The sequence below is a fragment of the Oryx dammah genome, unplaced genomic scaffold (assembly GCF_014754425.2).
Source record: "Oryx dammah isolate SB20612 unplaced genomic scaffold, SCBI_Odam_1.1 HiC_scaffold_21, whole genome shotgun sequence".
NCBI classification, from domain to species: Eukaryota; Metazoa; Chordata; class Mammalia; order Artiodactyla; family Bovidae; genus Oryx; species Oryx dammah.
The window spans coordinates 38,796,565-38,824,310 of record NW_024070205.1 but is presented as its reverse complement, the minus strand read 5'-3'; the positions used below and the strand labels follow the sequence as shown (position 1 = coordinate 38,824,310).

Genomic DNA, 27,746 nt, shown 5'->3' with positions numbered 1-27,746 from the left:
GACAGAGTGAGGATTAAGGTTGGGCTCAAATTAGTAACTAGAGTAAAAGGTGCCGGTGATGCAAGTTTCTTATTCAAAGTCCTGGTATCTAAAAATATCAGAGAGAGAACACCCTGGTCAGGAACAACCAACACCCAGACACAGGGTGGGGGACTAATGGCAGCCAGGCTAGGCCAAAGAAAACACCTGGACTTTGGAGTTAAGAGACGCCTAGGTACAGTCCACTATGTCACTTCCACAGTATCAGTGACTCTCAGAACCTCAGTCTGCTTGTCCCTCAGGTGAGGATACGATTCACCCACCCCTTATGATTAAGTGGAGCAGAATCTGTAGAATTCTCAAGGATGGGTCCTGTGTTTCCCTGGCCCAGTCTCCCCGGAGCCCAGTTTCACGTGATTCCAGGAGCAGAGTACCACTGAAGGCGACAACCCACCTGGGTGTGAGCTTGTCAAGGGCAGGGCTGTACCTCCCTGTCCCCAGTTCTGCCCCCTATATACTAAGACTGACAGGAGTGGGCTTGGCTAAGCAGGGTGCCCGTCTCACCTTCCAGGAAGGTGGCGCTCTCCTGGATGTAGGCCCCCAGCTGCTCAAAAATGCCATTGATCTTCTTCTTGGCGGTGACAAAGTGCTTGAGCGGGGAAGCATTCACTTCAGCCATGTGTCTCTTATCCTTCTTGACTGTGACGATGGAGTTGCATCGAGAGAAGAGCAGGGACATCGCGCTGTGAGAGAAAAGACATGTGAGCGAACCCAGGGACCTTTTGCTGGGGTGCAGAAGAGTGCGAGCGCCCTGCGAGCGTCCAGAACATGGGCCCTCGAGGACCAGATTGCGGACAGCGAGATCAGAGCCCGCGTCTCGAAACCAGGAAGGGACCGCCTGGGCCCATCTTCCTATCAGTGTGGGCAGCCAGGGCCCGGACCTCGGGTCCAGTTCTGGTTGTTCCCTGCTGGGTGAACAAGGACAGGCCTGCCTCACCCACCTCAGAGAAAGATGGGGGAACCACAAGGTAACATACAGAGATGTCCTCCTCTGAGTCTTAGCCAGAAAAGAATGACAGAAATCGCACTTATTTTCTATACATCACCTGCTGAGAAAAGGCACTGAACACTCAGAGCAGTGAAAGCAAAGTGATGCTCAAGGTCAGGTACTTCCACCCCCCTCCTTGGCCACTCTGCTGCCCAGTGCTGATGGCCCTAAATCCTATCAGGTTTTGTTTCTTTGTTTTTATTTTTATCTTTGGTTCCCAGTGGGGAGGATGGCAAGGAGGGCTGATCCTCAAATGAACGTGGTCTACTTCTACAATTTATACTTACAAATGTTTACTGTTATCTTTTCCTTATAAATGTGTCTACTGTAGAAAATGTGGGAACTAAAGAGGAAAAAGTCCACAACCTCACAGTTCTACAACAGGCACTGTTAACAGCTGCTTATCACCCCAGTCTGTTTTTGTGTGGTAGCTCTTTTGCCCTTACTCAATCCTCAGTCACATATACATCTTTGTGGCCTATTTTTGTTTTTTTCACATGGCAGTAACAAGTTAGGGGGCATGAGGCTTAACTCCAGAGTCCTAGAGATCTTTACTCAAAGTCAAAAGAGGCAGACAGACTAGAGAAGGTGGTCCCCAGTTGCAGCTGGCAGTCCCTGAACCAAAGTTCCTCAGAGTCCCCACCACGCACAGCGCCATTTCTTCAGCAGAGCCCTCAAAACCCTGGCAAGTCCCAGGAAAAAGGCCTTTCCAAGGATAAAGGGCGGTGTGCACAGCTGTGTACGCCTGGATATGCCCTCCTCAACACTCAGCACTTCCCTGTCGGTCCCTCCCTCCCCTGCCACCCTAATCACAGCGCCACCTGCTCTCCACCTGACCCGGCACACACTCTATCTGGGAGATGACAGGGTACTGCCCAGGAGTGAACCTACAGAGAAACTGCCAAAGCGTGCTGAACCAGCTCCTGAGAAGCAGAAAAAAAACCAAACATTCCTAATAACTGAAAACCAGCCCTTAGGAACTAACCATCCCAAAAAGTGAGGAGAAAGAGACCCACAGGGAAATGGGAACCCACATGTTTTATCTAAACCTACAAGTTATTTTTCAATGTTCAAGATTTCTGGAGAAATGAGAGAAGTGACTGTGTGTTCATTTCTGCCTTCCTCCTTAGGAATATACCACAGCTGTGAGATTTTCTTAGCATGGCACCTACTATCAAGGGCATGAGTAAGAAAGACAGGGACTTCCCTGGTGGTCCAGTGGTTAAGAATCTGTCTTGCAATGCAGGGGACGCACATTCAATTCTGGTTGGGGAACTTTGATCCCATGTGCCACAGAGCAACTCAGCCCACAGGTCGCAACTAGAGAGTCCCAGCGCTGCAACGAAGGATCCTGCATGACACACCCAAGATCCCACTGCTGCAACTACGACCTGACGCAGCCAAATAAACAAAGAATTGTCAAACCAAAAAAAAGGAAGAAAGACAGCAGATGGAGCTTCCCTGGTGGCTCAGCAGTAAAGAATCCACTGGCCAATGCAGGAGACAGGGTTCTGTCCCTGGTTCTGGAAGACCCAACATGCTGAGAAGCAACTAAGCCCGTGCTCCACAGCTACTGAGCCAGAGCCCAGGAGCTGCAACGACTGAAGCCCGTGAGCCCCAGAGCCTGTGCTCTGCAACAAGAGAAGCCACAGAAATGAGAAGCCCAAGTGCCACAACTAGAGAGGAGCTTGCTGCAACTAAAGAGAAGCCGTTACACAGCAAATACGACCCAGCACTGCCAAAAATAAATAAATACATAGAATTAAGAGATAAAAGAGAGATAGCATCACTCCAAGAAGGGGAAGAAAATACCTCTGGCTCCTCCAAAGCAGAAAAGGAGAGTACACTGCTATCAGGCTTCCTGTGGCCCAGCAGGAAAGACTCTTAGAGACATAAGGGATACACGTAAGCAGAAGAGGAAAGTCACCAGAAGGAGAACAAGGTAGCTGGCGCTGCAGATGAGATTCTGGAATCAGAGAGAGCTGGGTTCAAATCGTGATTGTGCTGTTTCTGGGCTGTTTAAACCTCAGAGCCTTGGAGTTGTCATGTGTACAAACGAGATATCATGCAGAGTCCGTGAGAAGATGAAAGATGACATGGCACAAGCTCAAAGGTAGATTTACATACTATCAAACAGCAACAGTAATAAACTCTACCAGCAAGATCACAGGACTCCCCCTGGAACAGGCAGCCTTCAGGGGCGAGCAGACGCAATTCTACCACCAGCACGCCCACAGCCAGCCCATGGCTGCCATAGGGATCGAGGCACAGGTCTGCTCAGGGGTGAGGCTCAGTAGTGCCCCACCCCAGAAGTGACTTGCTTGCAGGCAGCAAGTTCCCAGATATCAGTGGGGCTTTTAGGAACAGGCGTTTTCAAGTTCTGCTCATTCTTTGCAAGCCCAAAGGATATGACGCCAGAGGTGTTAGTGTTCAGTAAGTGCAAGATTCAACAGCATGCACGTGAGTTAAAGCCGAGTGCTCCAAGGTCACCTGGTCTGCTCAGATGGCAGCCTGTCCAGGGGCTGCCCTGCTTTCACGTTCCCCAGCCTGTAGCTGCATGCCTGAACCTCCCAGGTGCACCCTACCACCAACCCCTCCAAACTAATTTCTCTGCCCTTATTCATGCCTGAGTTGAGAGTCTATGTTTGTGTTACACATGCTGCTTTCAGCCTGGAATCCTCTGCCCTTATTCACCCATTTGGCCTACGCCTCCTGTCCTTCTAGACCCAACTCTAGTGTCACCTCCTCCATGAAGCCTTCCTTGACATCTGCATGGAGCCCACGCAACCTTACCAGACTTTCAGGATTTTTTAAATCACACTTTCTCACCATCTAATTTGTGAGCTTCTAGAAAGCCAGCCTCTGATACAGAGCAGTGACCTATTTCCATTTCTACTTTCCTCCTCCACAGCTGTGAGAGACATGGTTTGAGTTAGTGAGTGCCCCTAAAGGAAATTACCTTCTACCCTTCTAAACCTGGGATACATGTATTTACTTTTCTCTTAAAAAGCAGCTTTGGCCAAGCATCTGTTTCTTAGTATTTAGAGTTCAATGAGTCAAGAGAGTTGATCAAATCTGTCAGATTCCAGGATGTAATCCTTCCAAAGAGTGAGCTGGGCATACATATGTGCACAAATGGACCACAGTTGCAAATACACACACACTCCAAGACTGGGTCCCACTATCTTGGGATTCCACCAGCTGGCTTCCTAGGCTTTCAGAATCGGGGGAAGCAGCTGGTTCCTGAGCCTACTCTGGAAAGCCCCGATAGCCCCTACTTGACCACAGGGCTCACAGCAGACATGCGGAGCCAGTCCCCTAGGCGTAGCTGGGCCAGAGTCAAGCTCCAGTATCAGCTATCCACCAAGTGGCACCCATCAAGCTACTGCGACTGCCTCAAAGCGCTTCCCGAGGTCATGGTTTCAGAGAGTTAACACTAGCATTTTCCAAAGTGTGGTCCACAGAACTCTAATGCAGCCAATGTTCCATACACACAGGACTCCACAGTAGAATCAATTTGTAAAACACTACATTCTACAGTCTCCCCCTGCACTATAGCACACGAGCACAACTAAGACTGTGGGAAGGAAGGCTTGCTGTAACAACTCTCACTTAACTGTATTTAATGATGCATTTCACAAACTTATCTGAAGAAAACCTTCTACATAACAGGAGAAGGATCATACTTTGGGAAAAGCCTCATTCATCCTAGTAGTCGCCTTCTCCCATGACAAAGAACTGCTGGGGGCATAGTAGTAACACATACTAAACTAAAACCAATTCTAAAATGCTACTAGCACTTGCAGGTACTGAAAAGCTCAGCCTCAACCTGGGCTATTAGTGGAGGAGGATTAGGTGCCGTGGGTGCAGGGACAGCAGCCACAAAATTCACTCCAAGGTGTGTTTGGATCCCAAGCACAGTCCCTGAGTCCACACCACCTCCTTACCCAGTTTCATGCACAGCGACTCCTAGCAGGGAAAATAAAATGGATCCACAGATCGTCTGCTGGTACAACTGGAACAGAGGAAAAGCTGAGAAATTGAAACAAAAGAGTATACACAGTAAAGAGGCAGAGGAGACTCTTAGAAGAACTGTGATAAAGAGCCAGTGACCCAACTTCCGGCGGGCAGAGAAGGGGACAGAGGAGCCAGCACAGCAGAGAACAAATGAGGGAGATAGAGACTCGTTCTTCAGGCAGCCCAGAGATCCCAGCCATCTTTTTAACTGTCAATCTTTAAACGGACTTTCTCGGCAACCAGTAAAATCATGTGAAAGGAGACAGTTTTTTCCAACACAGGTTGGAAAAATCCAGCTCTGTTCAAGAGACCCCTGTCCAAGAGATTCGGCGCTAGATGGCCAGCAGAGTACACCCCTTTCCACTCCACACAATTCCAGGGTGCCAGATGTCTCGGCCACCACTTACTTTTCCGATGGTGAGAGACTTTCACAGGGTAGGCATCATGAACACGGGCTGGGTCAAAAAGAGGAAAAGAATTTGAGTTCTCCTCCCTCCTGTCTCAGGTTGAAGATGGCTACTGAATGACTCCGCCAATTCCGAGTTACTAGAAAAGCAAAGGGACAAGTCAGCAGGGAGAGGGAAAAAATGGTGCCAAACAAGTCTAATTAGGTTTAAAAAGCCAAACAAACTCATCCCCGAGGGAAGTTTACTCACTGAGGTATTGGGGGGGTAGGTGAGGAAGTGCCCTGGGGAAAAACAACCCACGGGTTCAGGGCCACGCCTGGGTGTGCACAAACATGTGTTCAGCCATGTGCTGGGACTCTGGTAAAAGCACATCCAGAGGGACCACAGGAGAGGGCAGAACCAGTTCAAGGACTAGGCTTGAGGGCTGTGGCACTGAGGACCAGAGACTGGAAGGTGGAGTTGAGACAGAGAAGTGGAACTTACTGAAGGCCTCGATCTGTCAGATGCTGTAAAATGTCTTACTTGACTCTCAATTCCACAGTGCAAAGACAGGCTTGGAATATTTAAAGATTTATGAACCGCGAGTTAAGAAGCCAAGCTTGGAACTGAGATATGGCCTCCCTCCCATTGACTGCAAGCCTCACTTGTTTTCAGTTATGTGGAGGGGGCTCACCTCACTCTTGGGGATGGCAAGGGTGACAGTCAGAGCCCTTTCTGGGAGGAGAGAAAGAGAACAGATAGAGAAATTAAAGAAATAGGGCAATCAAGGCTCACAACAGATGGAAATGGGAATGGGCAGTTTTGGCTTCAAGCGTCCAAGCAGCTAGTTATGTACATTTTCTGTTTGCCTTGTCTGTGTGTGTGCACGTGTGTGTGTACGTGTGTGCACGCGTATATGCACATATGTGTGCGTGCGTGCTAGGAGCTACAGTTAGCGATGGATAAAAAACAGCCCCTGCCCTCAACGGAGCTTACCGTCCATCCACAAGCCAAACAAGTAAAGCGACAACTGCCAGGGCAGTAAGTGCCCAAACTGAGGCGCCTACGATGATGAATATGGGCACCTATCATGTGCTGACTAAATGCTGGCAAATATAGAGAACTGGACAAGAAATGGGGAAAGAGCAAGAATAGAATCTAGCGGGGAAGGGTGAGAAAGCGGGAAGGCGGGGGAGTGACAAGAAGCCTCAGGAGACCCCACCCCCAAGTCCCGAACCCCGAGTTCCGCCCCCTCCTCAAGGGCCGCGGAGGGCCCGGCGGCAAAGCGGGAGCGCGGGGACGCCCGCCGGCCCGGATCCTGAGCCTTCGGGAACCCGGCGTCCCACCGGCCCACGCTGGGGTATCCAGGACTCGCCCTGTTAGGCCGGGTCGGGCCCCACCACCCGACACACTCGCCCTCTCACCTTCACCTTCCTAGCCTCCCAGCGGCCATCATACCCCCGACGTCACCAACGAGCGCCACTCCCACCAGAGGCGAAAGGAGGAGGGAGGACGAGCGCGTCACTAGCCGTCGCAGGTTCGCCGTTCTGGTCCCCGTGAGTCGGTGGACTCCGAGCTCAGTGAGTTCCACCCTACTAACCCTTATGGGTCAGGGGTCAGGTGGCTCAGCTCCAGGAGAGGCTCCTCGGCGCTCTTATTCACCGCCAGGGCGTCCCAAACCGATGACGTACTTTCGGGACTCTCGCTGCATCATGGGGGCTGTAGTTCCGCCAGGGGCCGGTCAGGGCTGGGGTGGGCGGGGCCACGAGCTGTCAAGGGAAAAAGAAACCAAGGGCGTAGGTTAGAGGTTCCCGCTCTTCTCTTCTCGTTTATTGCCTGAGAGCCCGACCCCAAGAGCCAGAGCCTGTCTGCTCTGCAATCCATGCTTGCGTTTGGTAATTATAGAGAAGAGCTCTCAAGAGAAATTCAGGAAGCACGCCTGAGCCTGCCGCCCTTCAACTGACTTTGAGGAAGTAAGAATAGCCACAGTCACTGAGCAGGGTACCCAGGGTATATCGTTCTAACCTTCACAGCAGCCCCAGCTGGCTAAGAGGGGAGATTACCCCAGCTCACATATGGCAGCTCACCAGGCCTCATTATGTGCCAGGCCTTGGGACACAGCAGTAAACAGGTTCCTGGTGGCCTCAGCGATGGCAGAGAAGGCTCCAAGGCTGTGCTCTCCAGTATGGTAGCCCCTAGCCATGTGCCACAAGCAAGCTCCTGAAATGTTGCCAGTGTAAACTGAGATGTGTAAGACTCAGTAGGAAAAGGAATGTCAACTATCTCATATTTTTATGTTGTGTGTAATGATATAGTATTTTTGGATAAATTGGGTTAAATGATATATACTACTAAAATGAAGTTCACCTGTTCCCTTCTACTATTTAAAATGGGGCTACTAAAAAATCTAAAATTACACAACTGGCTCGCTGTGATATTGTGGTTTATAATAATAACTATTTGGTCTTCATTCACTGTTTCTGCCACATAGCTCCTAAATACCTGCTAATTACCTATATAAGAGCCGCAGGGGCATCATTTGTTATATTTAGTTTTGTCCTCTGTTTATGAAAATACCTTCAGAGCTATTCAGATAAAGGTGAAATGACTGTCTTTTATGAATTATACCTTTCAGCCACAACTGAATTTATGTTAATGAGACAACTTTTGGAATGCTCCTAAGGATGGGGGCCGGTTGCCAGGGAAACCCAATCACTTGATTAGAGGGGTTGGAACTTTCAGCCCTGCCACCCTGCTCCACCTCCTGAGAGAGGAGTTGGAGATTGACCTGATCGCTAGTGGTCAATGATTTAATCAGCTGTGTCTATATTCCCAGTAAAAGAAAAATTCTTGTCACAGAAAGAATTCAGATACAGAGAGGTTAAGAAAGAAAAGCAAGAATTTATTTAAGCAAAAGTACAGTCTCAAGAAGGAAAAGGCAACCCGCTCCAGTATTCTTGCCTGGAGAATCCCATAGACAGAGGAACCTGGTGGGCTACAGTCCATGGGGTCCCAAAGAGTCGGACATAACTGAGTGACTATCGCTCATCAATCACGCTCTCAAAGGGAGAGCAGACACAGGCAAGTAGCTGCCCTGAGTTTTCTTAGCAAGCCAGTTATGTGGTACATACAAATGAAAGGGTGGAATATTCATTTGGAACTGCAGGCTTAGGGGTCATATTCCCTGATTTTCACCCCAGCTTCACCTTCTGGAGGGGAGGAGGGATTTTTGTCCTTATTTAGCCTTGATTGAAAGTGTTGTGGCATCAGTGTGTAATGGGTACTTCTTGTCTGCAAGGCTGATTTTATTGTAATGAGAACATAATGAGCAACAGGTTAGGTTTAGACACCAGAGATTCCCACCTTTTCTCACCTTTGTCTGCTTCCAGTACACTTATCACCCCAAAATGTGTGGTTTCCTCTCAGTCTGGAGATTCCTGCTTTTCTTTTTCTGACCATTACAGATGTGTGGTTTTCTGCCATCTGGCCCGCACTTTCTCTGCTGATATCTAGCTACCTGCATGCTTTAATACCTACATAATGAGGTCTTCATAAAAAGCCCTGAGCTACAGTCTAAAGAGCTTCCAGGTTAGTGAACACGTGGAGGTGCTGAGAGGCGGGTGCACCCAGAAATAGCATGGAAACTCATCACTCCTTCCCACATACCTTGTCCTATGTATCTTTCATCCAGCTGTCCTTTTTATTAAAATTTTTTATTCATTTATTTAATTTCGGCTGTGCTGGGTCTTCGTTGCTGCACAGGCTTTTTCTCTAGTTGCAGCAAGTGGGAGCTACCCTCTAGTTGCAGCGTGCAGACTTCTCATTGTGGTAGCTTCTCTTGTGGCAGAGCACAGGCTCTAGGCATGAAGCTCTTGGGTTCTAGTGAACGGCCTCAGTAGTTGTGGCACACAGGCTTAGTTGCTCCACAGCACGTGGAATCTTCCTGGACTAGGGATCGAACCTGTGTCCCATGCACTGGCAGGCAGATTCTTATCCACTGTGACACCAGGAAAGTCCTGTGCTATGCTGTGCTCAGTCACTTTAGTCATGTCCAACTCTTTGCTACCCCATGGATGCTGGGCTCCTCTGTCCATGGGATTCTCCAGGCAAAATACTAGAGTGGATTGCCATGTCCTTACCCAGGGGATCTTCCCGACCCAGGGATCAAACCTACATCTCGTGTCTCCTGCATTGTAGGCAGATTTTCTTACCCAGTGAGCTACTTGGGAAGCCCATGGAAAGTCCTAGCTGTTCTTAAGTGATATCTTTTTATAATAAACCAGTAATCTAGTAGGTAAACTATTTTCCTGAATTCTGTGAGCCAATGTAGTAAATTTAATCAAACTTGAGAGGGGAGGGATCATGGGAATCAAGTTTACAAATGGTTAGTCAGAAGCACAGGTGACAACTTGGACTTGCTGTTGGCATTTGAAGTGGGGACAGTCTGGTGGGACTGAGCCCTTAGTCTATGGGATCTGATGCTTTGTTGTTGTTTAGCCATTCAGTCGTGTCTGACTCTTTTCGACCCCACGGACGGCAGCACACCAGGCTTCCCTGTCCTTCACCGTCTCCCAGAGCTTGCTCAAACTCATGTCCGTTGACTTGGTGATGCCATCCAACCATCTTGTTCTCTGTTGTCCTCTACTCCTGCCTTCAATCTTTCCCAGCATCAGGGTCTTTTCTAATGAGTTGGCTCTTTGCATCAGGTGGCCAAAGATTGGAGCTTCAGCCTCAGCATCAGTCCTTCCAGTGAATATTCAGGGTTGATTTCCTTTAGGATTGACTGGTTTGATCTCTTTACAGCCCAAGGGACTCTCAAGAGTCTTCTCTAAGACCACTGTTCAAAAGCATCAATTCTTCAGCACTCAGCCTTCTTTATAAATAGTGTCAAAATTGAGTTAAATTTGTAGGACACCCTTTCTGTGTCTACTCAGAATTGGAGGATTGCTTGGGGTGGGGAAAACCCACACACATTTGGTGACCAGAAGTGTCATAAGTGGAATATTGTGTGGAGTTTAAGGGAAAACACTCAGATTTATGGTTCATATTATATAGTAGTTTCTCGGTATCAGCAGGGGATTGGTTCCAGGATCTCCCTCAGGTACCACAATCCTCGGATGCTCAAGTCCCTTATATAAAATGGCATAGAACAGCTCCCTCCATGTGCAAATAGGTATTTGGGTATGGAAAGCCAACACTGTCTCTACTGGACTGCACTGCTCTAGGGTATAATCTTGCCACAGATACCTCAATAGACAAATTGTTTGCCTCTGGACCAATGTTTTTCATGGGACTGAAATTAAAAGACACTTGCTCCTTGGAAGAAAAGCCATGACAAACCTAGACAGCATATTAAAAAGCAGAGACATCACTTTGCCAACAAAGGTCCTTATAGTCAAAGCTGTGGTTTTTCTAGTAATCATGTATGGATGTGAGAACTGGACCATTAAGAAGGCCAAGCAACAAAGAATTGATACTTTCAAACTGTGGTGCTGGAGAATACTCTTGAGAGTCCCTTGAACAGCAAGGAGATAGAACCAGTCAATCCTAAAGGCAATCCACCCTGAATATTCATTGGAAGGACTGAGGCTGAAGCTGAAGCTCCAATACTTTGGCCACCTGATGCGAACAGCCAACTCATTAGAAAAGACCCTGATGCTGGGGAAGATTGAGGGCAGGAGGAGAAGGGAGTGACAGAGGATGAGATGGTTGGATGGCATCATCAACTCAATGGCTATGAATTTAAGCAAACTCCAGGAGATAGTGAAGGACAGGAAAGCCTGGTGTGCTGCAGTCCATGGGGTTGCAAAGAGTTGGACATGACTTAGCAATTGAATAACAACTGGACCAGCTTATCAGCTCCCAGTGAGGTCAGAAGGAGCTGTTCCACCCTTTCTGTCCTAACTGAACTAGTAGCTTCCCCTCCTGAGAGTCAGACTTTGGACTGTGAGGCCACACCCAGACCCTGCCCCCAAACCTGTACTCCTACCTCATAGAGCAGCTGTCTGATTGCTTCCTCCTCCAAACTCCCTGGCTAAGGGAACTGTCCGTTCTCCAAGGGCATGAAATAAATTCCATTTCCCTTCTTTGAGGAGGCCTGAAGGTTCTCCCTCCTAAGCATCTGTCCTGTCCATTCCTTCCTGTGAGCTCTGGCCAAGGTGCTGGTCACTTGCCTGAGCCACTGCAGAAGCCTTGGAATCCTTGCCCAGCCTTCTAGCATAAGCCTCCAACCAGCACCCTACTTTCTCTCTGAAGCATTGCATCAAGCTCTGAGGCCTCCAATGACCAGACTCCCTCAACTTGGCTGATGGTGTGATTGTCGGGGCACAGGGCAGGGGTGGGGTACAGCTGCAGGACATCTCTTCCACGTTACCTATTTCTATTTTGACGGACATTTCCACAGTGGACATGAATTGCATTTGGCATCGGAAGAAGGTTAACACTTAAAAGCAACCCTAAGACACACACTTGTATAGCACAGACCAGTTCAGAAAGGACACCCAAGAAACTGAATAGACATGTCACTTCCGGGGAGAACTAGAAAGCTGGGGGTCAGAGGTGGGAAAGAGATTAAGATTTGCACTGTTTGAATTCACAGTGCATGAACTGCATGCGTGCTCAGTTGCTTCAGTCATGTCTGACTCTTTGCAACCCTATAAACTGTAGCCTCCCAGACTCCTCTGTCCATGGGATTCTCCAGGCAAGAATTACTGGAGTGGGCTGCCGTTCCCTTCTCCAGGGTGATCTTCCTGACCCAGGGATTGTACTCCTGTCTCTTAGGTCTCCTGCATTGACAGGCAGGTTCTTTACCACTAGCGCCACCTGGGAAGCCCCTTCACCATGGGTTATTTTAAAATAAAAACTTATTTTTAGAGAGAAGGGATAAATTAGGGATTTGGGATTAACAGATAACACAACTGTTGTTGTATACAAGGACTGACTGTAAAGCACAGGGAACTATATTCAATATCTTGTAACAATCTGTTGTTATTGTTCAGTCACTAAGTCATGTCTGACTCTCTTGTGACCCTACGCTCCTTTGTCCATGGGATTTCCCAGGCAGGAATACTGGAGTGGGTTGCCATTTCCTTCTCCAGAGGATCTTCCCAACGCAGGGATCAAACCTACATCTCCTGCTTGGTAGGCAGATTCTTTACCACTTAGCCACCAGGGAAGCCCAATAGCCTATAGTGGAAAAGTATATATAATGGAATCACTTTGCTGTGTACCTGAAACATGTAAATGAATTATACTTCAACTTTTTTAATTAAAAAAAAAAAAAACTATCTCCTCAGGACACATATGAAAAACCCTCGAATGACTCCAACTAAATAAAGTCCAATTCTCCTTAGCCACAGAAAATGAGTTTTGCAATCTGATCCCCTCCACATCGCCCATACCAGCCAACCTGCTTCTCAGTCCCACCTATGCCTTGACAGCTCCATCTCCTGACCTGGAGAATGTCTCTACCTATTGGAAACCTCCTCCCCCTCCAAGGCCCAGCTTAAATGGCATCTGCTTGCAGGCTTCTCAGCTTCCCCATGGCTCAGTTGGTAAGGAATCTGCCTGCAATGCACGAAACCCAGGTTTGATCCTTGGGTTGGGAAGATAGCTTCGAGAAGGAAATGGCAACCCACTCCTGTATTCTTGCCCGGAGAATCCCATGGACAGAGGAGCCTGTCAGACTACAGCCCATGGGGTCTCAAGAGTCAGACACAACTTAACGACTAAAGCACAACCAGCAGGCTTCTCAGTCTCAGCACAGCTGGTATTGGGGTCAAGTCTTTGTTGGAGGCCGGGATGTCTTGTAGGATGTCTAGGATCACTCCTGGCCCCGACCCACTACTGCCAGCAGCATTCCAACCCCCTTCCCAGGTTGTGACCACCTCAAATCCCTTTAGACATTGCCAAATGGCCCTTGGGGGGCAAAAATCACCTAGAAAAACTAAGCTCCCCACAGTTCTTACAGCCATTGTGACATTTATCATCCTGGGTTCACAGTGAACTGCATTTTGTTTTTTTTTCTGTCCCCATCCATGACTACAGGGTACCTAGGAGGTGGGGGTGGGGCAGGGACCAGATTTTTACTGAAATCATATTCAAATCCCCATCCTTAGCACTTACTTCTGTGACTTTAGGTCAATTACTTGGCCTCTCCAAGCCTACATTTCCATATCTATAAAAAGGCAATGCTAGTCCCCAACCCAGAAGACCGCATGCTGAGTGCCTCACATGCATGATGGCCAGCCCACAGCAGGGGTGGACAGAGGCTGGCACTTATTATTAATAGATGGGCTTCCCTGGTGGCTCAGGCAGTAAAGAATCTGCCTGCAATGCGGGAGACCCAGATTCAATCCCTGGGTCAAGAAGATCCGCTGGAGAAGGGAATGGCTACCCACTCCAGCATTCTTGCCTGGAGAATCCCATGGAGAGAGGCTCCAGTCCGTGGGGTCACAAAGAGTCAGACACAACCAAGCAACTAACACTTCATAACATTAATAAATGTCTTGACATGTTATGGATGCTACAAATCTGCCCAGGGTGTGGCAGGACCACCAAAAGTTCTCTGTTCCCTGATGTTCATGTGCGCAGGAAGGGTCAGCAAAGGCTTCAGAGGAGAGTGACACCTGGTTTGGATCTTGGGAGATGATACCATGCGCCCCAGGTAGCAGGGCCTGGCTCATATGGAGGGTTTATGAAATGTACAAATGAGACAGAGACCCAAGTCACCCAATCTGCTGACACAGCCAGCCTTCCTCGCTATTAAAACCTCTCCCTGCAGACACCCGCCCTGACACGTGCACACCCGCCTACCCGAGCATCTCCCACTCGGTGGTTTGAATGACCTTTAATAGGAACGCTGTTTCTGTCTGTCCCTCTCTCCGAGGCATCCAGGACAGGATGACACAGTGCAGTGTGCAGATACACCACTCCCTGCTCTGCCCCACCCCCAGCAAAGGTCAAGCAGAGGATGGAGCTGTGACATCCATGCACTTCCTGTCTCCCAGGAGATTTTCCCAGTCACCATCTCCAAGGGACAGCGTTCTGCTCCCATGATAGGCACCAGGGAGGATGGGGCTGCTGCAGTCCCACAGTCGTGTGGGGACTTGAGTCTGACCCAGGTCTCAGTGTCAACCCTGGAGCAGAAGGCCCCGAGGCTGCAGCTCTGCTGGGGAGAAGCTCTGGGGTGTGACTTCTCACCCCTAGAGTCTCTCTGGGCAGCTGGGTCAGCCCCTGTTGTGCTCAAGCACTGCCCCTTGGAAGAAGCAGAAGTGGGACTGGGTTTTTTCAGGAAGATGGGTGAGAAAAGACCAGTTGCTACAAAGGAGTGAAAGTGAACAGTTTTTCCCGGGAAGACATCCAGAGCACCAGGAAGGTCCCAGCCAAGGAGCTGTGCTCTGCCTCTGGCCTGCGGCCCCATCTCTCCGAAGGTGGCTCAAAAGCAGTAAGAGGTCAAGAGCCTGGAGGCTGGATCCTCGTTCCCTGGGCCCCGAGGCGCTGGAGGCTGCTGGGCAGTGGTTGTTGACCAAGAGGAAAAGGTCCGTGGTGGCCACTCCCGGCCAGTTAGGGATCGACGAAGGAGACTGCGATGTAGCGAGTGCCTTTGGTGGTGGGGAGCCCCTCGTGGTAGTGTGTGAGTCGCCCGGGGTGCATCAGGGTCCAGCCCTTCCGTGGGGCTCGGATGGAGCAGTTGTAGCGCAGGAACCGACAGCCCCCACCCTGCGAGACAGGAAGTGTCGATTCCCCAACAGGAAGTGCCAGTTCCCCAACGGGACAGCGGGCCCTCCCCCCACCCCCACCCCCATTCTCCCATCTGAGCCATCACAGCCAAGGGGCCCCTCAGTACAGCCTGCCTGAGGATGCCCTGTGAGCAACAGCCATGAGCTGCCTAAGGGAGACACTCTGCAAAGAGCAAGGAAACAGAAGCACTGGCCTTGGAGGCAGGCAGCACTGGGTAGTGACTCTGTGACCAACCTGAACCTCAGTTTGCCCTTCTGGAAAATGGGCATTAAACTGTACAGGGTTGTGAGAATTAAATGAGAAGATACAAGTAAGAGCTAGCTTAGGGCTGGGTTTCTCAACCTTAGCACTATGGACATGTTGGGTCAGATAATTATTTTTGAATTGTGGCAAATACACATAACATAAACTTTATCATCATAATCATTTTCAAGTGTATAATGATAATAAGTACATTTACACTGCTACAATTATCATCACATGAGTCAGATAATTCTTTCTTATGGGGGAGCTGTCCTGGTTACCCCTGGCCTCTACCCAAGAGATGCCAATAGTACCCTCATAGTTGTGACAACTGAAAATGTCTTCAGTTATCGCCAATGTCTGCTGAGAGGGGAACACTGTCCCCTATGAAAACCCCTGATATATTGTAAACTCTCAAAAAAAATGACAGGTGTTTTATGGGTGTCCTTCACAATGCCTGCCCAGGGCTGAGTCCCCAGAAGCTTTTAGAAAGAGTAACTTGGGACTTCCCCTGCAGTCTAGTGGTTAAGACTTTGCTGTCCAACGCAGAGGATGTGAGTTAGATTCCTGGTTAGGGAACTAAGATCCCACATACCTCATGGCCAAAAAAACAAAAACATAAAGTGAAAACAATATTGTAACAAATTCCACAAAGACTTTTAAAAGAAAATAGCAGCTTAAGGAGTAAATGGTGAATAAACGGTCGTCTCCCTAGCTGATCACACCCTGAGGCCCCCAACTACTCCCTCCGCACTCTCACGTCTTCCTGGTTTCCCCATCCTCCCCTCTGATCACAAGCCTGTGCCCCATACCTGCTCTGATCTTGTCCTGCCATTCCCAAAGCTGCCCTCTTATTTCAAGAGTGATGAAAACCCTAAACTTTTTATTACTAAAATAGCTATTATTTTCCTTGTTTACTTATTATGGATTCACATAAGCAATTACCTGGATGAGCTCATTTAATTCTCACAATTCTACAGGGGGGTCCTCTAGGTTTTCCCATCTAAGATATGAGGGAAATGCTAAGAAACATACCTGGTTACGCGTTACACAGAGCTGGTGAGAGGAAGGCAGGACCCAAGCCCAGCCAGTCTGGCCCCCAGACATCCCGAATCCTTGCTCTGTTGTATCTAAAGCTTTCTCCCCCCAACCAAATTGTGCTCTGAGCCCACCTCTTCCAATAAGCCGTCTCCACGCACCAGGCACCCTCTCTCTAGGGTTCTCTGGCACTGGCATACCCTGACTGGCCACCCTGTGAGCTGCTTACTCCCCAGTCAGCCCTGCCCCTGGCCCGCCCCTGGCCCAAGGTGCCTGCTGCTCACCTCATAATCCACTCCAACCCGGTTCAGGGCGATGTTGATGGTGAAGGTGGAGGCGTCGTGGTGTGGCACCAGCGAGGGCTGCTCATCGGGCTTGTAGCGGACGACAAAGGCAAGGTCGAATTGGGCCTGCGCCAAGGAAGTGGGACAAGAGAACTGGACTTAGAGAGAGGCTCCCAAATGCTGGGAAAGGCAGGGGTGCACAGAAGGGACCCCTCATCCAATTGCTGCAAAGTCGACCAAGACGGCAGATCTGCTTACGCTGTGTTCTCCAGTGTCTGGCACAGACAAGGTTCTTAATTAAAACATGGGATGGAAGGGAAGGAAGAGAAGGAAAAGTAAAGAAAGGGAGGATGTGGAGGGAGGAAGGGAAGAGCAGGAGAAGAAGATGGAGAGCGGGGGTGGGGAGGAAGAGAAGAGAGGAAATGAAGGTAACCCTCACGACTCTTTCTGGCTGGTGATTCCTTGGGAGCAAGGCCCTGGCACACTCAGAGCAGGTGTTTGGAGAAAACCAGGGTAAACAAGGAGGAAGTGACTGAGTGAAGGAGGGCAAAGGTCAAAAAAGGCAGCCAGACACATGAGGGAAGGAGCTAAAGGAAGGGGCACGCCAGCCAGCTAACAGGGGCTTGTTCGGTGGACTAGCATAGGAGCCTCTGGAGCAGGATTTAAGTACACAGAGAAGTATGCAAAGAAGTGAGTCCCGGCTGGAGGCAGAATGGCCTCTCCTTACTAACTAGATGACTCCCAAGACCCCGCCTCCCGAAGCCCCACCTTCCGGGGGCCCAGCCTCACCCCTGAAGGGAGGAGACGCCACTCCTGGAGACTAAATATTCAGTAAACTCTCCCCCAAGCCGGGAACGCTTTCCTCCCCGGCAAGCCCCAACCACCCCATCCCACGCCCTCATCCCGCCCTCATCCCAGCTGCACCCCAGGCGCGCCCACCCTGGTGTAGTAGCCCGGGTAGAGTTTCTCCGTCATGGGGGCGATGTACTCCACCAGGAACTTGTGCCACTCCCGCTCAAAGTTGATCTGGTTCATGTGGATGTCAATGGTTGGCACGTTTTCGTAGCCACCCTGGATGCGGTTGTCCTAGACGTGACCAAGGAGGATTTGGTAAGCAGAATTCTAAGATCCAACCCCCCAACACACACCATGAAATTCCAGCTCCCTGGTGTAGTGCGTGTTCAGTTGTTTCAGTCGTGTCTGACTCTGTGCAACCCCATGGACTGTAGCCTGCCAGGCTCCTCTGTCCATGGGATTTTCCAGGCAAGAATACTGAAGTGGGTTGCATGCCCTCCTCCAAGGGATCTTCCAGACCCAGGGATAGAACCCTTGATGTCTCCTGTGTCTTCAGCATGGCAGGTGGATTCTTTACCCCTGAGCCACCCAGGAAGCCCCCGCTGGTGTACATGCTCTGTCTAAATCCCCTCCCTTTGACCTGTGAACCTGATGGGATAAGGTTAGGTTACAGGACAAAAGTGAAGGGATTCAGGAGATGTAATTAATGTAATGTCTACCCCTTTGGGTTCATCCAAAGGGAGATCATCTCAGGTGGGCCTTCAAGGAGGGTCTGGAAGACAGAGATTTTGTGTCCTGCTGGCCCAGATAAAGCAAGCTGCCTGAAATGATGCCACTGCAAGGATGTGAGTTCTGTCACATGAGCTTGGAAAAGGACCCCAAGCTTCAGATGGGATCCCAGTCCTGGCTGACACCAGGACTGCAGCCTTGTGAGACGCTAAGCCGGACTCGCAACCCACAGAGACTGGGAGATAATAAATGGGCACTGTTTTAAGCTGATAAGCTTTGTGGTGATTTGTTACACAGCACAGAAAACCAACACAGAGGCCACAGGTTAGTTGGGGTATTAGAGCCCCAGTGCTGGCCGGGTCGCTGGAGCACAAGGATTCATCAGACCCCCCATGTGGGCTATTTGAGTTACTGGGTTCTGGAGATGAGCTCTGGCACCAAGTATGTCAATTGGGCAGAACCATGAATCATGCTTAGTCCAGCTGCTAGCCCAGATGTTAGCTTGTCCCAGTGACATATAGGCCCAGGGGTTCACGTGCCTTTAAAAATGGTTCCTGAACTTTCTAAGAGGCTTGCAGGTATGAATTCCTCCTTCAGGGAATGCACAGCCTGTCACATGCACCATGCCTTTTGCTTCTTAACACTGGTGTCTGGTGATCTTAACACTGCTGTCACTTCCAAATCCTTCTGCATCCCACATTATCTCATTCCTCCCCCATCTCCATGCCCAATCTGGGGAAGGAAGTGAAATCACTCTAATGACAAACCAGGACTGGAAACCTAGCAATTCAAGACGAAGCAGCTCTAAGTCACCCAGCAGCAATGGCAACTTGAAGACCAACACTCCATCCCATTTCTCACTCCCTCTACTCCTAAGTGTCTGCAGGCACCCCTGCCAATGCCTCCGTCTCCAGGAGTTCCAGAGAGGTTGGCCAGCTTGTCAAGAAAAGAGCCCCGAGGGCAGGCATGGGGGAGGGGCAGCACCCTGCCATCCCAGTCAGGCATCTGGACCCCCACCTTGTTATCTCCCAGGGACCACTGGCCGTAGTGCTCCATCTCCTCCACCAGCTCATCACAGGCCGTCTCCGTGAAGATGGGGAACCAGTAGACGTCTGGGCAAGGCTGAGGAGGGTGGGGATTCGGTCACAGGGTCCAGAGAAGCATCACTTCGTCCTCCCGCTGCCCGCATGGCCCTCTGCAGACCCTGCTGCAGGCAAGGCCCCTCATGTGGCCTATGTCCAGTCCCAAACCCCGGTCTGTGAGCCCTCCTTGTCCCCACAAGTGTCCCCAAGGAGCAGGAGGTCAGCAGGCTGCTGAAAGGAGGAGGAAGCAGAGCTCAGAGCTGGCCCTTCTCAGCCAAGGTCACAGAGCTGCCAAAGCCTGGAAAGGAATATGCAAATCCAGGAAGCAGAGGCCACAGGCTCCAGGAGAAGCAGAGAAGGAAGCATCTGTTTCTCACTCTAGGCCCACAGTCCACAGCTGAGACCACAGTTGGGGACATTTTCTTCTTTCCTGCTCTGGCCAGGGAAGATGCCTCAGGCCCCTCCGCCCCTGAAGACTCCAGCTGCAAAGTGCCAGCAAGATGCAGGGGCACCCCACTGCACGTTCCCTCACCCCAAGCAGCACCAGAGCATAGGAAGCGGGCTCCTGCTCCTCCCCCAGGTCAGCTGGCCCTGTTGCTCTGCCCTCTGTCCCCCGCAGCCGCTGCAATGTGTAAATCCAGCAGCTTTGTTCGCAGAGGGTGCTGGGGCCTTACCATCTCCACCATCTTCCCCGCCAAGGCCTTGGTGTAGTTCTCGTGGATGTATTTCTCCTTCCAGTCCTGTGGGGAGAGACGGAGCTCGGGTCCTCGGGCCAGCCTGGGCCAGCTGGGACTCACCTGCACGGGCTGTTCCAGGAGGGAGTTCTGCCCCCCAGGCCCGGTGGGGTGCAGGAGCCGTGGGGGTGGGAGTGGGGGAACCTGTATGCTCCTATGCCTGCTGGGTCATGTGAGCTGTTTGGGCACACAAGTATGTCCATGGGAGTCCATCTTTGCATGTGAGTGTACATGTGTGTGCCGTGTGTAGAGGTTCGCCTGCAGGTATGTGCCTGTGCCCACATCAGCCACAGGCTTGCAACATCTAGTGATGCTGTCAAGACTTCCTCCTCCTCTGATCAGCACAGCACCCTCAGAGGTGAGGCAGGCTGGGATAGCACACCCATTTTAGAGCTGAGATAACTGAGGCCCCACAGATTCTGGCCAAAAGATAACGGAAGGACTAAACAACCTTCACTGCCACTTCTCAAGAACCAAGAGCAAAATCAGGGTGCTGGGACCAAAAGCAGCGTACTGAGCATGCCCCCTGCACTCAACAACAGAGGGCAAAATACCTAAGCTACTGCTCCGGCCGGACCCCTGGACACAACCCAATTCTCACCCTATAGAAGGAACAAGCTCACCCCTCCTCAGGGAAAGAGTGAGCAAGGGAACCTGACGTTAGTTCTCACTCCCCACTGCTGCAGAGGGACCCCAATAAAGCCTTGCCTGAAAAAAAAAAAGATAACCGAGGCCCCAAAGGTGGACAGGCTTAACTGTCACAGCTGGACCACAAACCTCAGCCTGTAACTCCTGGTCCCTCCTCCACCAAATGGCACTGCCTCTAGAGACACTCTCCTCTCCACACCGGAATCCTGCCTGACAAGCCCTCTGGCGTGGAGGGAGCCAGGGGGGCCCATGGGGTCCCAGCCCAGCCAAGGTCAGGCTCTGGGAGGGAGGTGCCTCAGGTCACAGGATCACAGAGGTCCCTTTTGTTCCCATGCCTGCCCACCCACCCGGGGCCTCACCTCGGGGTTGCTGAACACCTCCCAGAGGTCGTTGTGGAGGTGAGTGGTCTGGTAGCTGTCCAGGGAGAGCAGGTGGCCAAAGGAGTGCCGGTTGGTCAGGAACATGAACACATCCTGGGGAGAAGAGGCCGGATGGAAGAGAGCCTCCCTTCTCCTGCACACCCCACCCCTGGGGTGGGCAAGACTGAAGCCTCCTCTACCCACCATATTTAAATTCACAACCCAGTGTGGGTCACTCCATTTCCCAAGTGCCCAAGGCCTGAGCCAATCAAGGAAGACTTCCCGGAGGACTGAATAGGAGTGAAAGAATGAACGTGCAAAAGAAAAGGATGGAGTTCTGATCCTGGAGTGAGTTGTGGGCACAAGGAAAACATCATCCCACTGTCACATTAAAAAAAAAAAAACACAAGATAGTATCAGGTGGGGCACAGGGAAACGGTAAGGGCGTCTCTTGGGCATATTACTTGGAGTAAAGGTGGAAAGTTCAGTTTTCTTTAGGTTCTGTCGAAATGTACATAAAAGAGATTGTGTAGGGCTTCCCTGGGCTCAGTGGTAAAGCATCCACCTGCCAACGCAGGAGATGTGGGTTCAATCCCTGGTCCGGGAAAATCCCACAGGCCATGGAGCAATGGAGCCTGTGTGCCACAACTATTGAGCCTGTGCTCCAGAGCCCGGGAGCCACAAGAAGAGAAGCCATTGCAATGAGAAGACCAGGCCCTGCAGCTAGAGAGTGGCCCCTGTTCACTGCATCTAGAGGAAAACCCGCATCGCAATGAAGACCCAGCACAGCCACAAAGAAGTAAACAAAATTTTTAAAAAGAGAAAGATAGTGTGATAACTGGGTCTACTAAAATGATCCTACAGACCCCGAGGGGCAGCCCTCATACCTGGGCCCCCAAGTGCCCCCACCAGGGCCTGGCAGCCTATAAGCAGTCCTGCTGGGATCTCAGAAGCCACAGGGCCCATGGGAACAAGGTAACTCGTCTTCCCCATCAACGGGGCCTCTTCTGACTGCCCAGCCCAGCTAACCTGCTGCCGGATATTGGCACAGAAGGCCATGTCGGGGTCCAGCTTGCTGTGGTGGAACAGGTCTGTCTCCTGCAACTCAGCCCGCAGGGCACTTCCCTTGATCAGGTAGATGTTTGAGATGTAGGGTACATTCCAGACACCCCTAAGGGAGAGAGGGGAAGATGGAGGGGGTCACAGGCAATGGTATGGAGTCATAGGCTGGGGGTCAGGGGTCAGACAAGGGGGAAGTCACAGGCTGGGAGGGCAGGATAGTGCTGATTTGATTCCCCTACTCTGGGCACATGGTCCCAGGATAACTGTCAGGAAGTCCTTCTGGTGTCTGACTGCAGTCTTCCTTGCTTCAGTTCAGCAGGAATTTGAGCACAACAAGGACAGGAATACTGAGGGAGGCGAGGCCAGGTGGAAGACAGAGGAGGGTGTCCCCCCATCCTGCAGGTACTCACACACGCCGCCCCTGCACGATGTCCACGTAGTCCTCGGAGCGGGCGTAGTAGCCATCTGCACTCAGTGCCCCCCAGAAGTTCGACCACAGCCTCCCATGGCGGGTCATCAATGGGGTGATAACGTTCCTGGGGAAGGGAGCATCTCAGAGGGAGTCCCTCTGACCCAGAGGAGATTGGGGCAGGTTCAGGTGTGGGGAAGGGGAGGGAGAGCGCCTTCAACCTGCAAGGACCTCCCTGCAGTAGGGCCTGGGGTGGGGTCTGGCCCATCTGGTGCCAGCTCCCCCCACCCTTCACAGAGCAGCCAGGAAAGGCACAGAGGAGGAGGGGTGGGGGTAGGGGGTGGGACAGCTTGGAGCTTGGAGCCAGGAGGTAGAGAACATCCTAGACTAAATCAAGGTAGCCAGGCAGTACAGTGGATAAGAAACCCACCTGCCAATGCAGGAGACACAGGTTCGATCCCTGGTCCAGGAAGGTCCCATATGCTGCAGAGTGACTAAGCCTGAGCACCACAACTACTGAGCCTGTGCTCTAGAGCCCATGAGTCACAACTACCGAGGCTGCAGAGTGCAACTACTGAAGCCCATGCGCCTAGAGCCTGTGCTTTGCAACAAGAGAAGCCGCTGCAATGAGAAGCCTGTGCACTGCAGAAAGAGTGACAAGATAGCCAGGCTGGGAAAAGCCCAGGGTCACAGGTGAGACCAATGTGGAGGAGGAGACAGGCAGGGGAGGGGCCCCCACCCAAGCCCAGACTCAGGTCCAGGGCCATCGTGAGCCCTGGCTCTGCGGGCCTGCCTGCCAGCCGGCTGCGGCCAACCCACAGCCTCACTTGTTCTGCTCGATCAGCAGCCGCAGGGTTCTGGGCTCGGTCAGGGCCACGTCAGCATCCACGCTGAAGTAGTAAGTGCAGCCACGGTCCTGCCGGCACAAGTCCCTGTGGGGAGGGAACACAGGGTCATCAGGGTCGGGGTGCTGGTGCCAGCCTCCCTACCACCCAGGATCCCTGCACCTGCAGTCCCCACCGCTGCCCACATCTCTCATCACCAGGTACCAGCCAAGGGTCTTTAGGGAGCTCAGGTCAGCCCTGCTGCAGGCTGGCACCAGCCGCCTCGAGGTCCCTCCCGACTCTGAGACCCAACCCCTGGACTACAAAGCTGTCAAGATAAGGCCCAGAGCCTGGCATCTGGCACCCAGTGCCCTGAAAACCTGGGCACTGGGGAGAGCAGACCACAGACAGGCCCCTACACTGCTCAGTGCTATGGGTAAACCGGCTCTGCCTTTCCAGAGGACAGTCTGGCAACCTACACTAAAAGCTTTAAAAATCTCACACTAAGTAAAATCAGTCAGACAGAGAAAGACAAATGTCATATGATATCACTTGTATGTGGAATCTAAAAAAATAATACAAACCAACATATTTACAAGACAGAAATAGACTCACAGACATAGAAAATAAATATACAGTTACTAAAGTGGAAAAAGGGGAAGGGGAGAGATAAATTAGGAGTATGGGATTAACAGATACACAATAATATACAAAAAATAAACAACAAGGATTTACCGTCCAGCACAATAAATAATAGCACCATAGCACCGAGCAGTGTAGGAACCTACCTGTGGGCCTCCTCTCCCCAGTGCCAAGGTTTTCAGGGCACTGGGTGCCAGTTGCCAGAAAGCTAATGATATTCAATACCTTGTAATAACCTTTAATAGAAAAGAATCCGAAGTTGTACACCTGAAACTAGCACAATATTGTAAATCAACAATAGTTAAAATTTTCTTAAAAATCTATGTTCTTTTTGTTTACTGGCACCAGGTTCAGCAAACTATGGAGCACAGTGCAAATCTAGCTCACTGCCTGGGGTTTTAACCCTTTTCTCTTTTTTTGACTGTGCTATGCGTCATGCAGGATCTTAGTTCCCTGACCAGGGATCGAACTCATGCCCCTCTGCAGTGGAAGCATGGAGTCATAACCACTGGACTACTAAAACAATCCCCAAGAACTTTTTTCAAATTTACTTTATTGATGTATAGTTGATTCACAATGCTAATTTCTGCTATACAGCCAAGTGATTCAGTTGTACATATATATATACATTTTTTTCATATTCTTTTCCATCATGGTTTATCACAGGATATTGAATATAGTTCCCTGTGCTACACAGTAGGACCTTATTTTCCATTCTCTATATAACAGTTTGCATCTGGTAATCCCAAACTCCCAGTCCATCCCTCTCCCACCCCGTGGCAATCACAAATTTGTAAGAACAGTTTCATATTTCTAAATGGGTGGGGAAAACAAAAATCAAAAGAAGTCACGTGAAAATCATATGAACTTCAGATTTCAGTGTTGATAAAGAAAATGTTATTGGAGCACAGCCACGCTCATTCATGCTCTAATAGCCGGGCTGAGTGGTCATGGCAGAGCCCTCAAAGCCAATTTACATAGAGTTACTAGCTGGTCCTTTATAAGGAGTTTGCCAGTCTCAGATCTGTACTTTCTAACTCTTTTATAGTCCACACAAATTAAACTTGTTTATTTCCATGATAAAGGAAAAAAATCACAGGCTGTTTCTCCAATTGTCAGCATTTATCTCCTCTGGCCCTCCAGTCCTTCCTCTGTCTCTCCTTTGCTTCCCGAACCCAAATGACAGTGCTCAGCACTCCCTAGGAGCACTGAGGTTGACTCAGTGATTTCCCTATTTGAGAGATGAGAACATCGAGGTCAAGGGAGGGGCAGGACTTGCTGGAGACCACATAGGCTTCTGAACCTCTGTCTCTCCGCCTGGGGCTCCTGATAACACGGCCCCTCTGCCACGACCCTCAACTCACGCGCCCATGTTCCTGGCGTCTGCGTTGGCCACCCGCACCTCGGGGCCCACCAGTTTCACAGACTGGTACTCGTCGCCGTGCTCTGCCAGGAACTGCTCCACCTGAGCCTTGTGGTGCTGCTCCTGGGGGCAAAGGGATGGAGGCTGAGGATGAGGCTCCACCCCCTGGGACCACAGCGTCTTCTGCTGCCCCAGGCTGCTCCCTCTCATTGCTGGCACATCCCCGGCCACCTGCTGGAACTTGCTCCCTGGAACTCTGCCATCGTCAGACCTTCTGCCTGGAGTGCCCTTCCTGGCCAACCTCTGACCGTGCGTGCGTGCTAAGTCACTCCAGTCGTGTCCGACTCTTTGTGACCCACCAAGCTCCTCTGCCCACGTGATTCTCCAAGCAAGAATACTGGAGTGGGCTGCCAATTCTTCGATACTCTCAAACCAGAGACCGAACCCACATGTCTTATGTCTCCTGCATTGGCAGGCGGGTTCTTTACCACTAGTGCCACCTGGGAAGCCAGCCTCTGACCATCCTCCCCTGACTAGACCAGGTCTACAGGCCTCTTAAAAGCCTCTGTCACCAGGACACACCCCTCACCCCACAGGCCCCACATCCAGTCACTGATGACCAGTTCTTCTGGTCCAAGGTATGGCCCAGGGTTCTGCTTTGCTATAAAACACTCCAGGTAATGTTCAAATGGCATTTGGAAAAAGTTTATACCTGGAGCCCCTTGCATGGGGAAAAAGGAAGAGCAGGGTGTTTAAAAACAAACCCAGGGTTCGGAGCGAAGCCTGGATCTGCTCCAGTGAGCTGCATGACCTTGGACAAGTCACTTCACCTGTCTCAGCTTCAGTTTCCTCCCTTGTAAAATGGGAGGGCAATCCTGTCTCCCCATGGGGTCACTGCAAGGAGTTGACAAGTCAGATAAGAGCACACAGTAGGTCCTCAAAGACCATCTGGGACAATTCTATTTTTCTACACAAAGTCACAATTTATGCGTGTGAGGTTTGATGACTCCAGGGAAGCTGGGAGCCTCCCAAGGGCAGGGTCTACATCCTCCTCCTGTCTTCAGGAGGACAGTTGAATGTCTGTGAGACAGACAAGCTGAGCTGAGTCGGGGCCCACAGGTCCCTGGAGGTGGGGTGCAGACAGTCAGGGCCGAGAGGTCTTGGAAGAGGGTGACATAAACAGGGCAGCTAAGACTCTATGGAAGACAAAGAGCCTTGACAGCAGGCGGGACTTAAGAGCATGTTTGGCTTCTCTCAGCAAAAGCTGAGATGTGGGACTTTATCCTGCTGGAATGGAGAGGCTGGCAAGGCAGGGAGCTCAGAATACTTATTCCAGGCCTGGATTCACAAAGTTGCAGGCCATCAGGTGGCCCTTGACTCCTCAGAATGTATTATACTCAAGGAATGAAAACCAATTTAACTATCACCAGATCAAATCAGGAAAGACTGGGACTCCCCTGGTGATCCAGTGGTTAAGACTCAGCACTTCCACTGCACGGGACACAGGTTTGATCCCTGGTCAGGGAACCAAGATCCCACATGTCCTGCAGCTTGGCCAAAAATAAAGGGGGGAGGAATGAAAGACGGACTGGAGCAAGAAGGGAAATTATGATATCAGCTAAGAGCACCTACTATGTGCTTCCTATTCATCAGGCACTTGTCTTCATGCTTCAGAGATCAACTTTTTTAACCCTTGTAGCAATCCCATGTGGCCAGCACTAATAGTATCCCTATTGAATAGACCTAATAGATGAGAAAACTGAAGCCCAGAGAGGTTGAATAAGATGCCCAAGGTCACACAGCTAATATAAGCAGCGATATTGGGGTTCGGATCCAGCCAGTCTGACTCCAGAGTCAACCCAGTGATTGGGAATACAGCCTACTGCCCACTTCCATCTGGCCCAGATAACCGTGGCTCAGTTCACTTCCTCAGAGGTCTCAGGGTGTCTTGCAAGGGTGGACCCTTGACCCAAACCACATGGTGAGCCCACTGAGAGCCTGCTACTCACATGGTTGTGAATGAAAAGCCTCAACCGTTTTCGGGGGTAGTGGAGGCGCAGGAGCCGCTGGAAGAACAGGGACAGGAACGGGGTGGGCTGTTCGATGAACACGCCGACCAGGACGGTGGGCAGAGCTTCATCCTGCAGGGAGAGAGGGCGGCACAAGAGTCCAGCCATGTCCAGCCACGGAGCGGCTGCTGAGCCCTGAGGATGGCCAGAGGGACTAGCAATCAGAGGCTCTGCAGGACTTAGCAGGAAAGGGGCCTGGGCAGGAGCTCCAAGCAGGGTGTGCAGGGGGCACGGGACTGGACCAGCAGGGATGCAGCAGGAGGCTGTCCCTGCAGGGGACAGGTGCAGTGTGAG

At 50.9% G+C, this 27,746-nt stretch overlaps 2 protein-coding genes across 8 annotated transcripts in view; both read right to left on the bottom strand.

The window, feature by feature from the left end:
• Positions 1-7,322, bottom strand: part of MFN2 (mitofusin 2) — a 30,781-nt gene extending 23,459 nt beyond the window's left edge. Inside the window, exons 1-5 of one of the 7 annotated variants that reach the window (XM_040263457.1) lie at positions 6,855-6,896; positions 5,701-5,883; positions 5,452-5,590; positions 4,975-5,042; positions 544-722 (exon numbers count right to left, since the gene is read on the bottom strand). In XM_040263457.1, coding sequence (XP_040119391.1) covers positions 544-718 — 175 coding nt within the window. In that variant the 5' untranslated portion in view covers positions 719-722; positions 4,975-5,042; positions 5,452-5,590; positions 5,701-5,883; positions 6,855-6,896. Of the gene's footprint in view, positions 1-543; positions 723-4,974; positions 5,060-5,451; positions 5,591-5,700; positions 5,884-5,934; positions 6,087-6,124; positions 6,166-6,854 lie in introns of those variants that run through there. The other 6 variants (XM_040263453.1, XM_040263460.1, XM_040263454.1 and 3 more) reach the window with 6 other exon arrangements.
• Positions 7,323-14,156: 6,834 nt separating this feature from the next.
• PLOD1 (procollagen-lysine,2-oxoglutarate 5-dioxygenase 1) overlaps positions 14,157-27,746 on the bottom strand; it is a 29,579-nt gene continuing 15,989 nt past the window's right edge. Inside the window, exons 9-19 of the mRNA XM_040263461.1 lie at positions 27,393-27,524; positions 25,385-25,506; positions 23,382-23,486; positions 22,556-22,681; positions 22,113-22,254; positions 21,084-21,197; positions 20,017-20,082; positions 19,278-19,382; positions 17,676-17,822; positions 16,737-16,862; positions 14,157-15,150 (exon numbers count right to left, since the gene is read on the bottom strand). Of these exons, the coding sequence (XP_040119395.1) occupies positions 14,995-15,150; positions 16,737-16,862; positions 17,676-17,822; positions 19,278-19,382; positions 20,017-20,082; positions 21,084-21,197; positions 22,113-22,254; positions 22,556-22,681; positions 23,382-23,486; positions 25,385-25,506; positions 27,393-27,524 (1,341 nt within the window). The 3' untranslated portion in view covers positions 14,157-14,994. The remainder of the gene's footprint in view (positions 15,151-16,736; positions 16,863-17,675; positions 17,823-19,277; positions 19,383-20,016; positions 20,083-21,083; positions 21,198-22,112; positions 22,255-22,555; positions 22,682-23,381; positions 23,487-25,384; positions 25,507-27,392; positions 27,525-27,746) is intronic.